The sequence below is a fragment of the Gymnoscopelus braueri genome (assembly GCF_963280865.1).
Source record: "Gymnoscopelus braueri genome assembly, chromosome: 3".
NCBI lineage: Eukaryota > Metazoa > Chordata > Actinopteri > Myctophiformes > Myctophidae > Gymnoscopelus > Gymnoscopelus braueri.
The window spans coordinates 38,266,335-38,281,674 of record NC_137612.1 but is presented as its reverse complement, the minus strand read 5'-3'; the positions used below and the strand labels follow the sequence as shown (position 1 = coordinate 38,281,674).

General features: G+C 41.4%; 1 protein-coding gene across 2 annotated transcripts in view; it reads right to left on the bottom strand.

Moving 5' to 3' along the window:
• Positions 1–655: 655 nt before the first annotated feature.
• skib (v-ski avian sarcoma viral oncogene homolog b) overlaps positions 656–15,340 on the bottom strand; it is a 47,012-nt gene continuing 32,327 nt past the window's right edge. The window contains exons 2-7 of one of the 2 annotated variants that reach the window (XM_080423781.1): positions 8,419–8,532; positions 7,854–7,966; positions 6,588–6,853; positions 4,795–5,057; positions 4,031–4,261; positions 656–3,372 (exon numbers count right to left, since the gene is read on the bottom strand). In XM_080423781.1, coding sequence (XP_080279907.1) covers positions 3,136–3,372; positions 4,031–4,261; positions 4,795–5,057; positions 6,588–6,853; positions 7,854–7,966; positions 8,419–8,532 — 1,224 coding nt within the window. In that variant the 3' untranslated portion in view covers positions 656–3,135. The remainder of the gene's footprint in view (positions 3,373–4,030; positions 4,262–4,794; positions 5,058–6,587; positions 6,854–7,853; positions 7,967–8,418; positions 8,533–15,340) is intronic. The other variant, XM_080423782.1, reaches the window with a different exon arrangement.

Here is a 15,340-nt window from a genome sequence, read left to right as displayed (position 1 = left end):
TCCCCTATGCCCGTCACTCAATCATCCACACACACACACACACACACACACACACACACACACACACACACACGTGACAGGGCATTGACCAAATATATAAATAATCAACATAACCAAACAGACATCATAATAACAATAAACCAATTCATGGCTCCTACACTGTCTATAATAAGAGGCAATCGATCAAGCACACCTCACCAAGGCACCTTTGGGCCCTTAAAAGTTGTCTACTAGTACTTTTGAAGTATTCTTTTGTATGTTAGCCTTCAGAACTTCAAAGTACTCCTGCATTTGATTTAATTACAGTTGCCTTGGACTGGAGCATGGAAACTCTGTTGAAAGTCCGATCACGAGACCACCGCTCTACGACCCTCACGTTCAACTAGTGTCCCCAAGCCTAGTGAACATGGCTGAGCATTAGACCACTACATCATCACACCATGCTGAACAGTTGTCTCCTAGTAGGCCTACTTGTGTTCTTTTGTATTTTAGCCTCAATTACGTAAAGTCCAAGACACTTTAAAAAGTTTGACCGGTTTCTCCTAGTATTTTTGATGTGTTCTTTAGTATGTTAGATTTCAACACACACACACACACACACACAAATTCTAAATAGATTGAAAAAAAGAAAAGAAAAACACACAAATAAATCCTGTAGGATTGACTTGATTTTAATGTATATTATACAGGTTTTCTCAAGGAAAAAGAAAACATTGAAACAAGCGGTAAAATGAAACCCCACTTCCAAACCAAAGCTACAACAGCATCAGCTAACACAATGCATATTGCTATTACATTGTACCCAACACATATTCAGCGGGGGTATAACAATGATAAGACATAAAAGTATTTTTTTGTCTAAAATATATGAGAGCATTTAAGGTTTAAACCGTAGGTGTGTTATCTACTTTATCTTACTAGAGACTTTAGCTGGGAAACCTGAATAAGGAGCAGGTACAGAGATATCAGTTCCATCTTTTTGATGTTTTTGGTTTGTGGTTTAATAGATACCTTTTAATACATCAAACAATAAACTTTCTCTCTCTCAAAAAAGGGGAAAAGGTATAATATTATGTTTGCATGTCTATCTCACAGAAACCACTGACAGGTCAAGCTAATGACCAATATCAGTAGAAAGTCTGATTTTACACTTAGTTGTACGATGGTGTCACGGGCCGAACATAGCCGATCTACAAGCTCCTAGATCTGCTGTTTTTGGCACACAACAACGTCGTAGAACGGAGCATAACTTCTTTGTTCAAGCTCACCGCACCGTCATCCATTCTAATAAATGCCCTTTGTTTGCAATGGTAGTCAAGGGTACAACAATTAAACAATAATATTTGTGAATCCAAATATAGAGTCTCTTTTTTGGTTTCAAGTAAGAGCAAAAAATTATATTCAATAATCAGTTTTAAGTCTGAGGCAAGCAAACATATCAACAAATATCTTATTTACATTATAATTGTATTTACTGTACATCAGAGGACATTGAGGGAAAGTGTGTTAAAGTCCAAGTTCATGTTCACTTTTGTTTTGAAAAAATGTCATAGGGAGTAAAATGCACAATGCAATTTTCTTTTTTCTTTCTTTTTTTAAAAGTGCAATTCCTTTTCTTAAAGTAAAAAAATATATATCCATATTTTGTATACATGTAGAAATGTTGTTCATATAAACAGCATATGTTGATTTAAGAGCCCTAAAACCAGTGACTAAAAATGAATTGCTTTCAGTTGATAGGAAGCAAATTAGTATAGAATATAAATTATTTTTTTACAGTACTCAATAGAAAATCAGAAGTACCGCAATTCAACAACAAAAAAACAAACCACTATTAAAAGTTGCTCTCTTTTCTTTCTATTTTTTAGGAGGGCGATGTTAGGTTTACCTGCACAACTCTCACTAACATGGACAAGAAGAACATTTTGCCATCTTTCACATGGTTCAATTTGCAAACACAATATTGGAAAACACAATGTTCAATTAACGAATTAAGTTGTGTCAGAGTAGTAAAAAGTAACACTTCCCATTAAAATATCTAAGAGTAAAACAAATGGTGGACCTGAAGCCAAGACCACACAATCTCCAATACTTCAGGCTTTAGAAAATACAAAAGGTAGACAAGCTGGTATACGTGTGTACATGTGTGTATATGGATGTTTTTTTATATGCGTGTTGCCGGTGGGATAGCAGAGCTGCACAAGCAACGTTTCTTAACCACTTAAGCCCTTGTTTATTTTATTTTTACAAAAAGTGGAAATAGCCGATCTACAAAGTCACAACGTGTCGCATTGGGACCTTAAAGATCACCTATTTTCGCTATATTTAGATTTTCTTAAATATATATGTATACAGTATATATATATATATATATATGAAAATTCGGGGCTCCAGGTTGAAAGTGGTCAAAAAGTAAATCCGCAAAACAATTATAAAAAGCAAGCTGATAATAAAACTACATAGTGGTAAACTGGTGTCCTGTGTTTCCAGTGGTTTGTAATGACACCGTGGAGTGTACCAAGATTCTGTGGCACCAGCAAGAGTTTCATCGTCTGCAGTCATCTTAAGCCGAATGTTGTACTTCAGCCATACGACTGCGACGCTCGCCTTAAAAGGGTTTTCAGTGGAAAATGTGTTATTTCCACAGAGCGAGAGTCGTATTACAAAGTACACATAAGGCTTTATGAAACCAAAACGAGACTTGCTTCTTTTTCTACATATTCAAGTAATGTTATGTCGCTATATTTGCACATCATAGAATAGCTTATACCAACGTTAAAATCCATGAAAAGCGTCAGGGTAATCTGACCGAGGGCTCTGAAGTCACTTGAAGCGGTGTGTTTGTCACTGCAGAAAAGTCTTTCTCATTTTCACGCTCTACAAACATGCTCATACATCATGCTACTTTCCAGTTCATTTCATAAAATTCATATATTATTACAATAATGTCAGTTTTCTAACACGTCGATAACCGATCTGCGTATTCTCTCTGTAAAAGCAGACTTCACCGATAGCGTTTAGTTGATTTTCTTTTACCCTAACGAGGTGCAATGAAGTCCGTGACCACACACTTTATTCTTCTTTTTTCTTTTCTCTCGAGTCTCTTTTTTTTGTCCAGACTGGAGTGTGCAACTTTTAGGATCCATTGGTGTGTTGCTCTGTGATCTGTCTGTGTGTGGCTGTGTTGTTTGTTTCCAGGGACTGGGAGTCTACTTCGTGTAGGTCGCTGTCTGCCTGCAAGGCCAGCTGGCTCTGCAGGTCTTTGACGACGTTCTCCAGGCTCTGCCGCGCCTCCCACTCCCGCTGGAGCTCCGACCTCAGCTGCTCGCGGTCAGCCTCGGCCTGCTGCAGCTGCACGTGCAGCTCCTCGATCTGCAACGCAAAACACACACACACACACGTGCAGGAATGTCAGCGTCATAACAAATCTGGCGGTGCAACAGTTTATCGAACTAATTGATTTAATCGATTATATAAATAAATACAAATCGATAATCTGTATTTTAACAAAATAATCGATTAATAATTTATCTGTATTTTGGGCATGTAGCTTGATGTAATTATAGGCAAAAGGTCAAACAATGCATCACGCTGCTATTGGCTATATCTTGGGATGAAGTATAAAATAACCTCTAACCAAAAAAAAGGCCAGTAGCGTTGAGTAGGGCTGGGCGATATAACTTCAATTCAATATCACGATTATTAAAACTTCTGCCTCGATTATTTAAAAAAATAAGTGAAAAGCGGAAAAGGGTTAGGGTTATATTGTGAGCTTCTAGATCGGCTATTTTTGTACATCACCATTGTATAATGAAGTATAAAACAGTTTAAGTGGTTAATTTGACGTATCTATTAAGTCGCTTATTTACAAAAAATGGCATGTCATAAAAAAAAACATTGAAAAAAAAAGTTGCTTATTGGTTTCGATATATTTTCAGTTAATTGGCCAGCCCTAGTGTTGAGTCAAGCCGGTATTGAATTCATTTCCACACATGCAGTGGAAATTAAGCGCACAGAAGGCCCTTCGTACCTGAGAGGAGTACTTGGCTCGAAGACGCTCAGCCTCACAGCCTTTGTCACAAACTCGTAGCTGCCTCTCCCGCTCCAGCTCCCTCTTTAGCCTCCCACAAGACTCCTCTGTCTCCATCATCTTCCTCTCCCAGTCCGTGCGAAGGCGCTCAATCTCCTTCCGCAGGTTGCGCTTAGCCTCGATGGCCTCTCGGAGACGGCCTTTCTTGGCCACCTTCACGAACTCCAGTTCCTGCGGGCACATCGTTGTTTCACGTTTATTGCATTGTACGTGTTAGTTTAACCACTTTAACCCTGGCGTCCCGATTTTGGGCATGTCATTATAAGCAAACTAACAATAACAATAATAATAATAATCTGCTGTGGTTTTTAACCTGAATTGGAAAACAAACAACTAAATCAGCATAGGGTTTCATGTCACTTTAAGTGGTTAAAAGTCCATAGATACACTCTCTGAGTTAAATGAACATGATGATTTGACTGTGTAAATAATATTTAGTTTGTGTTAGTTATTGAAGGGAAGCTATGCTCCACACAGCACAGTGTTATGAGCTGTTTGAAAGCATTAGGAACACACCTGTAAACCTTAACGTCTAAAAAGGTTACTTTTCAGGAAATTGAAAAAATATCATGGGTCTCAATGGATCCAATGTAGTTATGATTTAGTCACAAACTCTTTTTTTCATATTTTCAGTGGTTAAATATCAGATACAAGGTTTCTGCCCAAGAGCAACAAAATGCTACATTTAGATGGTATGTGTGTACCTGCTGAAGGCTCCGTTTGGCCTGCAGGGCCAGAGCCAGCTTCTCCTCCTGCTTCACCCTCATCCTGACAATCTCCTGCAGGAGCTTCTCTCTGGCCTCTTTGGTGTCCAGGCCTCCATGCAGCAGCTGCCCGAAGGAGTCCAGTTCTGGGCAGGGGGCCCCGGGTATCCAGCCGGGGCCCTCCTGTGGCCTGGACCCGCTCTGTGGGGTCAGGGTTCGGGACACACTGGGACAGGCTGTGGCAAGCGATGCTGGCACCGAGTCTGGAAGATGATAAGAGGGAGGGATAATATCGTTTGAGGAAGTGCTGTGATGCTGTTAATCACTTGAGCTCTCTATTCTTAGTGAAACGCTTAAAAAAAAATGAAGAGGCAATCATCTACTATTTTTGGCTAAATGGTTAAAAGGATCCCTGGCTAATAAGCCAAATATCCCTTAATCCATTATAATTGCCCTCTATAACTAAAATTAAAAAATTAAAACACCTTAAATATTTTGAAAATAAAAACCAACTTAATACTTCCTTAATTAATATCAAATCAATATTTTAAATTTGCACATGCATTCCATAAATTCCATAGGGCTAGACCACACATGGGCAAATGACATCATCAACCTGCGACGGGCATTGCCCCAATAGAGCATCGCAGTTCCCGCCCACTTCCTGGTTTTTCGTGGTGCCGGAAGGAACAACTCAATGCATTTTTCCCATTGACATTTCCAAAAATATTTATATCTATTAATTTAAGCCTCGAATCAAGCCATCATGACATGACATGAATCATGACCATAAAACGTTTTTTTCTGTGATTTTTTTTTATTTTATATTTAATTATATGATATACTACATTTAATAAATACCCTTTGTTTTGCCGTTTAAAAAAAGAAAAAATTAAAATATTAACCGTTTTCTAAAATAAATTAAATATTTAAGGTGTTTTAAATTTAAATGTTTTGTTATAGAGGACAATTATAATGTATTAAGGCATATTTGGCTTATTAGGCAGGGATCCTTCTAAGACATTTCAGAGGTTTATTCTAAAGTACACCACTTTCAAACTGTGTGTCCCTATTTTGGGAATGTAATACTAGGCAAGAATTTACAGAACCTTTCTAAAGGGACATTTTGTCGTGGACATGCCCGGTATCTGCTGTTAAAAAATACAAATACTTTTATTTTCTATGTATTTTATTGACTAATGTTTCGATGCATGGCGTGTCTTCATCAGAGTCAAATCACGCACCAAGACGCACCATGCATTGTAAAGTCATTAATCAAATAACTGGATTGCCTTATATCCGTCTACTAGAGCGTGTGAAACTTCTCCCTTCAGCTGTTAGTAATGTGTTCTCTAAGGATCGCTCAACCAGCACAGCTATGGAATTGCTGCTGCTGCACCAACACAGACATTATATCCTCCTTATGTTTCGATTAATGCTTTCATAATTATGCATTGTACATAGAAACAAAGTCTAGTCTGTACTTTCAACAACACAGGGATAAGAATGGGTCAAATATTTTATAAATGCTTGGAAAAGAAAAAGGAGCAACGTCGCCAGAAAAGCAAAGTTGGCACGCAGCCATTTCTCATGTACTACTGAAATCAGACACCAGATGGCGAAAGCGCACAGGAATCACTCTGTGTGCTCTCCACTGTGTGGCTCACAGACTTATTTTTCCATGATGGTAAAAAGCCCTGTATTCAAAAGACATTTTAGAAAGCAGTCCCGTAGTCTTTTGGACTTTATTTATATAATGTATACTCTTCAGGCATTCAGAGAATAATACTCACAATCATCGCAGTCATCCACGTCAATCTCTCCATCTGTGTCCGTCTCCTCGACACCATTGGCTGCATTAGGGAGGGTGGATTTTGGTGCAGACTGCGAGTCTCCATTATGCAAGCCCTGTGGTGGCCTGGAGCTGATGGTGGGCCCCCTGCCTGGGGCATGGCTGTCCCTGGGGTGGGCCAGGGGAGAGTGCTCCTCTCCGTGGTAGGCCAGGGGAGTCAGAGCCAGGTTGGGATTCGCGGAGTTCTCTTGAGTCTTGTGGTTGGACCTGTACAGAACATACATATATTCACTGTTTATCTGCTCAATAGAATATTCACCCCCTCACTTTCTTTCGTTTCGACAACTTCTGTTTCTATTCTTTCTATTCATACTTGTACTAGTAAACTTTGTTTAGCTGGCTCACCTTGCCAGGGGGTCCCCAGCAAAAGTAGTTAAAGGGATATTTCACTTTCAAAAAAACTTTTGGTCATTTTATCGTCTATTCAGGCTTTAGTGACCCCCCCAGACCGTTTTTAAGTTACTTCATTCAATATTTAGATATTTGATATCCATTTTATCAGACACGCCCCCTTCCTATACAAACCCATTATAACTTCAAACTCCATTTTTAACATGTTAGATTCGTCAAAAACACCCGTCCTTGGTTCTGGTGACTCACCCTGCCCTCCTAATACGCGAGGGGGCCGTGTTTTTTCGATAACTTTTTTCATTTTTTTAATATATTTTTTTTGGAAAATGGAAAAAAAAAATACATTTAAAAAATTTAATAAAATAAATGAAAAAAGTAATCGAAAAAACACGGCCCCCTCACGTATTAGGAGGGCAGGGTGAGTCAGCAGAACCAAGGACGGGTGTTTTTGATGAATCTAACAGGTTAAAAATGGAGTTTGAAGTTATAATGGGTTTGTATAGGAAGGGGGCGTGTCTGATAAAATGATTATCAAATATCTAAATACTAAATCAAGCAACTTCAAAACGGTCTGGGGGGCTCACAAAAGCCTGAGTAGACGATAAAATTACCAAAAGTTTTTTTGAAAGTGAAATATCCCTTTAATAGCGTCACAATCATTTTAACCACGTTAACCATTATTTTATACTTTGGCTATTCAAAAATAGCAGATATACAAGCTGATAACGAGCTTGTAGATCTGCTATTTTTAACTCAAATCTTTGCTTTTGGGGGTCCCTGGAACATAATTTTTTGAGACGGGGGTCTGCGGCCAAATTACACATCATTTTGGGGGTCCTTTGTTTAGCTGGCTTACCTCTCTGGCTCATTCTGAGTGGCAGGACTCTCTTTTTCCGTGGATGACGTTCTGGGGGACCACGGACGGAACGCAGAGGGCCTCTGTTTTGACTGGACTGGTTTTAGATCCTGCTGCAACAAACAACACAGTCAGCAAACGTCAGAAAAACATCTCAGTATGAAACCACTAACATTAAATCAGCCGCGACGAGGGGAATCAAAAGACCCCTCTTCGTTTAACTGTCAAGAAGTCATACATAGATGGTGATATAACATAGGCCCCCATTTTATAGAACGATAGTCATACGATAGTGGTTGGTTGGTTAACATGATGTTTGATTCACAAACAAAAAGTGATGGATTGCAGATTAGTTTGTCATATGACACACAAAACTTCAGTCAAGAAATCATACTGTACATAGAAGATAACATAATTCAAGAAGTCATACACAGAAGATAACATATTTCAAGACGTCATACACTGGAGATAACATAATTGCTTTGGACAAGGATCCAGGACCACTGTGACCCCTGACCTTTACAGCAACTGAATACGGACTGAAAGGGACACCGCATTTACAAACCTTGTTCGCCGACTTTGACAGGGACTGTAACCAATCCGGCAGCTTTTCTTTGTCGGCTGACGGGGAGTGTAATTTGTCCAATTTGGACCTCTTGGCTCGGACTGGGCTGGGAGACTGTGAAGGGAAACAAAAAAAAAAGAAAAGAGAGAAAAAAAAAAGGATATTTAATTATCAGCGTCCCGCCCAGGGCAGGCAGATAATGCCCGAACAGCAAAAAGAAATGACGTATTCACGTTACACACGTGTGCGGCGGATATTTTAGGATCCCTCCGTCCCCGCAGCTTCTAAAAACACTGCTGAATGACTGCAATCGACATCACTCACCAGCCACCACTGCTATTTGAGGAATTTGTCAACAAGTGACCGATCAGAATACACTGCAGTTTACAGTAAGACAGAGAGTGCAGAGAGGAGACACAGAAACATGGGGAAGGTTAGAGCACCAAGTCCGTTTTACCCATTCAATACGGGAACGCACCGGTGTCATTTTAGATTTCTTTGGCTGTTCAAAAATAGCAGATATACAAGCTCATAGCTCGAGCTTGTAGATCTGCTATTTTAGAAAAATCTTGAAAATGTGCGAAAATCTTGGATGTATATATATAATATAATATATAATATATATGCAGCGAACATTTGTCAAATATTTTGTTCCAGGGACCCCCCAGAAGCAAAGATTGGAGTTACAAATATTCGCTTTAAAAAATATATACATATTCAAAGATTTGCAAACATTTTCACGATTTTACAAAAATAGCAGATCTACAAGCTCGTAGCGCTGCACCAAGCTTGTAGATAGATTTTGAATAGCCAAAGTATAAAATAATGGTTATCAAAAATCTAAAATGACACAGATGCGTTCCCGGATTGAATGGATTGTCTGGGAGCGTGTGTGTGTGTGTGTGTGTGTGTGTGTGTGTGTGTGTGTGTGTGTGTGTGTGTGTGTGTGTGTGTGCGCGTGTGCGTGTACTACTATATTACTATACTTGTGAGGGCCAAATGTCACCACAAGTATACTAGAATTAGAGATAGACATTGTGAGGACCATTTTCTTGGTCCTAACAAGGGACCAAGAAAATGGTTGAAAAATATTTTTAGAGTTGTAATTAGAAAAATATTTATGTTGGGGTTAGGGATAGGACTAGGACTAGGCATTTAGAGGTTAGGTTTAGGGGTTAGGGTTTTCCCTATTATTAGTTGTGCAACGATGTCACACACCAAAAAATAGCTGATCTACAAGCTAACGTGTCGCAGCGAAGTGTTGCGAGTTTGTAGATTGGCTATTTTCAATGCCGTCCTAAACTTTGGTTTGTCCTCACAGGTATAGTAATACAAACGTGTGTGTGTGTGTCTAGGGCTCTGAGCTGAGCAGACACCCAGGCTGGTCTGGCTGGCAGCCAGCCGGGCATCATTGTGCCCTGCCAGGCAGGGGGAGGGAGGGAGGGAGGGGAGGAGGAGGCGCCGTCAGGTGGAGGAGATCAACTCCCTAAAACCACAGACATACTGGAGGAGGGGGGGGGGGGGGAGAGAGAGAGAGAGAGAGAGAGAGAGAGAGAGAGAGAGAGAGAGAGAGAGAGAGAGAGAGAGAGAGAGAGAGAGAGACAGACAGACAGAGACACGGCTAAATGAGTGATGTCACTCAGGTCCAATTGATACGTCATCATACAACATAGCGAGTGGCTGAGCTTGCACACAGATCGCCTATTTATCAGACGCATCAGGCCTGACTAGCAACTAGGGTGAGCCATTCCACAAAGACCATGCACCTTAGCACACTGAATGCGCAGAAAATAGCAGATCCGACAGGCGGTCGATTGCCTATTTTCAGCGAAGATATTTAATGTAGAGCGAAAACAGAAAGGCCACTAGTATAGAGCCCTGAGGGACTCCTCTCAACCTCACTCAAGTGGTTATGGGGGAGAGAAAAAAGGACATGAGCCCGATTTCTACTTCGGCGTACGGCCGCGTCGCTTGCTCACTATTAACCCGAAAAAATGGGATGGGATACATGAGGTTACTCTTCACAATTTGGGCAATTTTCTGTTATTTTCTACAATCTTCTGCAATTTTCTGCAGTTATTTGCAGCAAGCGACACGGAGCCGCGCAGCGAAGTCTAAACTAGCCAATAGCCTTGCTCCCTACCTCCATCTCTTTGAGTGAATGACGGTGCCAAGAAATGCAGGGTCGTCCATGTTTTGGAGGATCCAGTGTGTGTGTGTGTGTGTGTGTGTGTGTGTGTGTGTGTGTGTGTGTGTACTACTATATTACTATACTAGTGAGGGCCTTAGTAGAATCAGAGACAGACAGATGTGTGCACTCAGTTTGTGCATCAGTGTTTGTCAATAGCCTACTGTATTCACGATGGGTCAGGCCCATTTTTGTGTTTCCTACTATTCTTTAAAAAAAAATTATAAATCTGTTATCTTCACTAGTTTGGGTCCAGGGAGATCAAATTTCTCTTTTGGGTCTCGAGCTAAAAAGTTTGGGAGCCACTGCTGTATGTGTTGTGCCTGCCTATGTATGTGTGGGTTTGTACAGTACGTGCGCGTATGCGTGTGTGTGTGTGTGTGCGCCAGGCTGTGGGAGCGTGTGGTGAGACAGGGGTAAAGTAGCCTCAGGTCTGTACTTGTCAGACAGAGGATATGTTTACCTAGGTGGTGGCTGGGATCAGCACAGACCTGCCTGCCTGCCTGGCAGCTCTACTCCACTCTGCTCAGGACCATGACCATCTGCCCGCAGCAATGACTAATGCTACTATCTACTACTCCTCAATACACCTGATTACTCACTGTGTTACCTTATAGATCCACTGCCAAACGCTTCAATGGAAAACACTGGCGGCTGGACTGCGTGTGTGCGTGTGCGTGTGCGTGTGCGTGTGTGTGTGCGTGTGTGTGTGTGTGTGTTTTAAAGGCTCTTGTGAGCTTTTAAATCAGCTATCTCCAGCAATCTTTCAGCTATTTTCAGTGCTCTCCTAAAAATGTCCTCACAAGTATAGTAATACAAACGTGTGTGTGTGTGTGTGTGTGTGTGTGTGTGTGTGTGTGTGTGTGTGTGTGTGTGTGTGTGTGTGTGTGTGTGTGTGTGTGCTTGAAAGCTTAATCACCACACAGTGTAATCACCTCAAGGTGCAAATGAATGATAAATGGTATTTAGTTCTGAGTGACAGACTTGGGTGGTTATGATTCATGTCTCGCAGTTTACATTGTCTAAGTCACACTCTGTGTGTGTGTGTGTGTGTGTGTGTGTGTGTGTGTGTGTGTGTGTGTGTGTGTGTGTGTGTGTGTGTGTGTGTGTGCGCGCGTGCGTTTACTTTTGAATGTTTGCTTGAGTGTATAGACACACACTTGTGTGTCGTGTGTGTTCCTGACACGGTCTGGTGCTCCTCCCTCCAGCCAGGATGCTGTAGCCTAGGACTGGGCTATGTGACTTCAAATCAATATATCGCCATTATATTTCAAACTTTTGCCTCGATTACCATTATTAAACGACTACCCCCCCCCACCTCACTACGCCTCACGACACGCTGTGAGCTTGTAGACCGGCTATTTTCACTTATTTTTGCACACGCCACCATTGTACAACGAAGTATAATACGGGGCTTAAGTGGTTAATCAGACAAATCGATATAGTCGATTATAAAAAATAATAATTTTGGTGTCAATTCGTTGATATATAAGAAATAAAGAATATATATCGTCTCTTTCGGGTGGAAACCTCATGTTACTTTTCAGGATTCAAATAAAAAAATAGTAGATCTACAACTCAATACGCATCGTGACGCGTTTTGAGCTTGTAGATCTTTTTGTGTGATACTGTAGTATCAGTATGACAAAGTAGGTCATTAATTTACGGGGGGGAAAAAAAGGTAAAAAAGTTGAAATATGGAGATCAGAGGTTTCTGCCAGACAGCGACGATGTATAAACAAATGGTTCTTAATTATTGGATTAACTGGTTCTAAATGTGGGTTTTGGATATACAGTATTTTGGGTCAATTGCCCCAGCAGCCTCCAGTCCAGAAACAAGCCCCTTATTTATGGGGCTGCTGCACCCTGGACGTGGGGAAGGCTCTAATCACACAGCGGTGCTCTATTATATATGACATGTCTGTGGTTGTCTGAGATGAGACACTCTCATCATGCCTTCACTGACTCACATAATGTCTCCTATACCTGTTTAACCGGTAAACACCTTATACTCATTCACGCACAGGACAAGCCCACGCACATGTGAGGACACACACACACACACACACACACACACACACATCCATATTTCAAGTACTTTAATGCCCTACTTCGACATACAAGAGTGTCGCACAAAATTAGTGAAAATAGCACATCTACAAGCCTACGACGTGTCACAATGCGACACGCAGATCTGCTATTTTCACTATTGTATTTAAAATAATAATAAAATATATGGTTTTTACTTTTGGACATTAAAGGTTTCCACCCGACAGGAACGATATACAAGAAAACACACAGACAAGAATATACACATAATACACACACGTATATACAGGAAAACACACTCACGTATGGTATATACACAACACACGCACACGCACACACACACACAGCATTATACACACACAGCAGCCTGTAGTTTAGTTGTATTGTCACATATGAGCGCGTCATCGCCCTGTGGATGGCTCATTCCGGGGTGACTCGACCCCCTCACCTGCCCGCCGTACACACAAGGCCAGTGGTTTTCTAAGAACTGCTGGCCTGGTGTAATCAGAGTCTGTAATTACCGAACACAACTGTTGTTTTTCCCGACAAAAGGATGTCTGTCTGTCTGGTACTATTTCTACCCTGAGGTTTCGCATGCTCCAGGAAGGCTGGGGAGTGCTAGACATAATAGAGTCAGAAAACAGACACTCCCTAGACACCACAAGGGACCTGCTGGCTAAATCTGACACTGATCTCACAGGGAGACGAGCCACACGGGCTTTACTCACCCACCACATCATAGACATAGCATGGCCACACAGTCATAACAGCAAGCCTAACACACGACCTACACTGGCCTGGCAGGACAGGGCGCAGCGAGGGCCAGATGACAGGACCCTAAACCCCCCCCCCCCCCCACCACCAAGAATCTCTTGAAAATTTTACACAGTGGTTCTCCAACTTTTTCATGTCAAGGACCCCTAAATTCATATGCGTTTGCCCACTGATCCCCATCTGACAATATCTTGTGCCAGGGACCCCCATAGAAGGTTTGTGTTGTTAAAATGTGTAAAAGATATTCACAATTATTTACATTTTCGTCGGAGAAGGAAGTGCGAGACCAAATGTTAACTCCTTGACGGTAAGCAACACTGTCGCGCAATTGCATATAAATTGAGCTTAAATCACTTTATACTGTACGTAGTTGAGTGGGGTCCCACAGGGATCTATACTAGGCCTCCCTACTTTTTCCCCATTACAAAATCTCTTTGGCGAAAGAATAGCCCACCTACCGTACAAGCTCACGACACGTCACGATGAGTTGTGAGCTTGTAGATCTGCTATTTTCGCCACCCTGAATAGGTGATGTGGTTAAGAATGAGGGGGGGGAGAGAGAGAGAGAGAGAGAGAGAGAGAGAGAGAGAGAGACTTCCTCTCTGGGAGTTTGCTTTGGCCCGGGCCCCTGTGGGAACTGAAGTCCTGAGTGGGAAGGAGGGGGGGGGGGGGGGATGGGTCGAAGGGAAGGGGACCACAGAGGAAGCACTGAAACTGAAGGAATGTCTACTTGAAGGCCAAGTACAGCCTCCTCTTTAAGGCTCCATTCAAGCATTGCCCTTTTCAACTGGCTATTGTATGATATTTCTTTTGACGAGCAATAATGAGGCGACCGTTTCAAAGAGAAACCTGTAGGGCTAAGCTAGGGTCTAATAGCGGCCCGGGCGAAAGCAGACATGCTTTATCTTTTAATTACTCTTATATAATGGAATGGGTAATGCTAAAGGATAGGCCCTCCAACTGCTTTCATGGTGGCCCTGGTAGGAGAATCACATGGGGGCTCACAACAACACATTGCAGACATATCGATATCTGTTCCCGATGATGAGCAGACCATCTCTGACCTGCTTGGACTGCCATTTGTCAATTTTTTATGCTAATTGGAGCGTGATGGGTGGACGGAAATGTTATTTCAACTTTCAGCATAATCAACCTAATCAACAGCTAATTGTTTATTGACCGGTGATGGGACAACTCCCGGTCAACCAGTGGCAGGACAAAGTGTGTTCTCAAGTATTCAAAAGTACAAAAATACGAAGTACATTTCCAGAAATTATCACAAATCAAGCTTACAAATCGTTGCAGCAAGATGCGTTGTGAACTTGTGTAGATCGGCCATTTTCACTATATTTGAAAAAGGGCTTAAGTGGTTAATTTTGGCTCCAAGGAGTCCCTTCCTAGAAATGTAGCGGAGTCAAAAGTACAATATTTCTATTTGAAATGTAGCGGAGTGAAAGGTATCAGCTTGCAAAAAACAAACACTCCAAATAGAAAAGAAAGGTAGAGTTCTCAAGTAAATGTACTTAGTTACTGTCCACCACTGCGGTCAACAACAACAACAAAAAACTATTCAAAATGCAAAAAGTCTGGATGAAAACCTAAAGGCTGTTTTTTGCTCACTAGGAAAATAACATGGGTGGGTGTGTGAGACTCACTCCCTTTACATAATCAATCCGTACTGACAGGCGTTTGAATTTTTCATGTCTTTGACACTGTTTGGCTGTGAAAACGAATGTCAAATACGCCAGAACCTCCAGCATCCATCATGGGCCGAGCATAAAAAAAAGAAAACCCAAATGAAATCATCTAAAAACAAAACACAGGACAGTAACTACAGCTGGTGACGACGAAAATAGTCTCCCCAGCTGAACCTCCTCGGGGCAACAGTCACACAATACCAACGTATGCTCG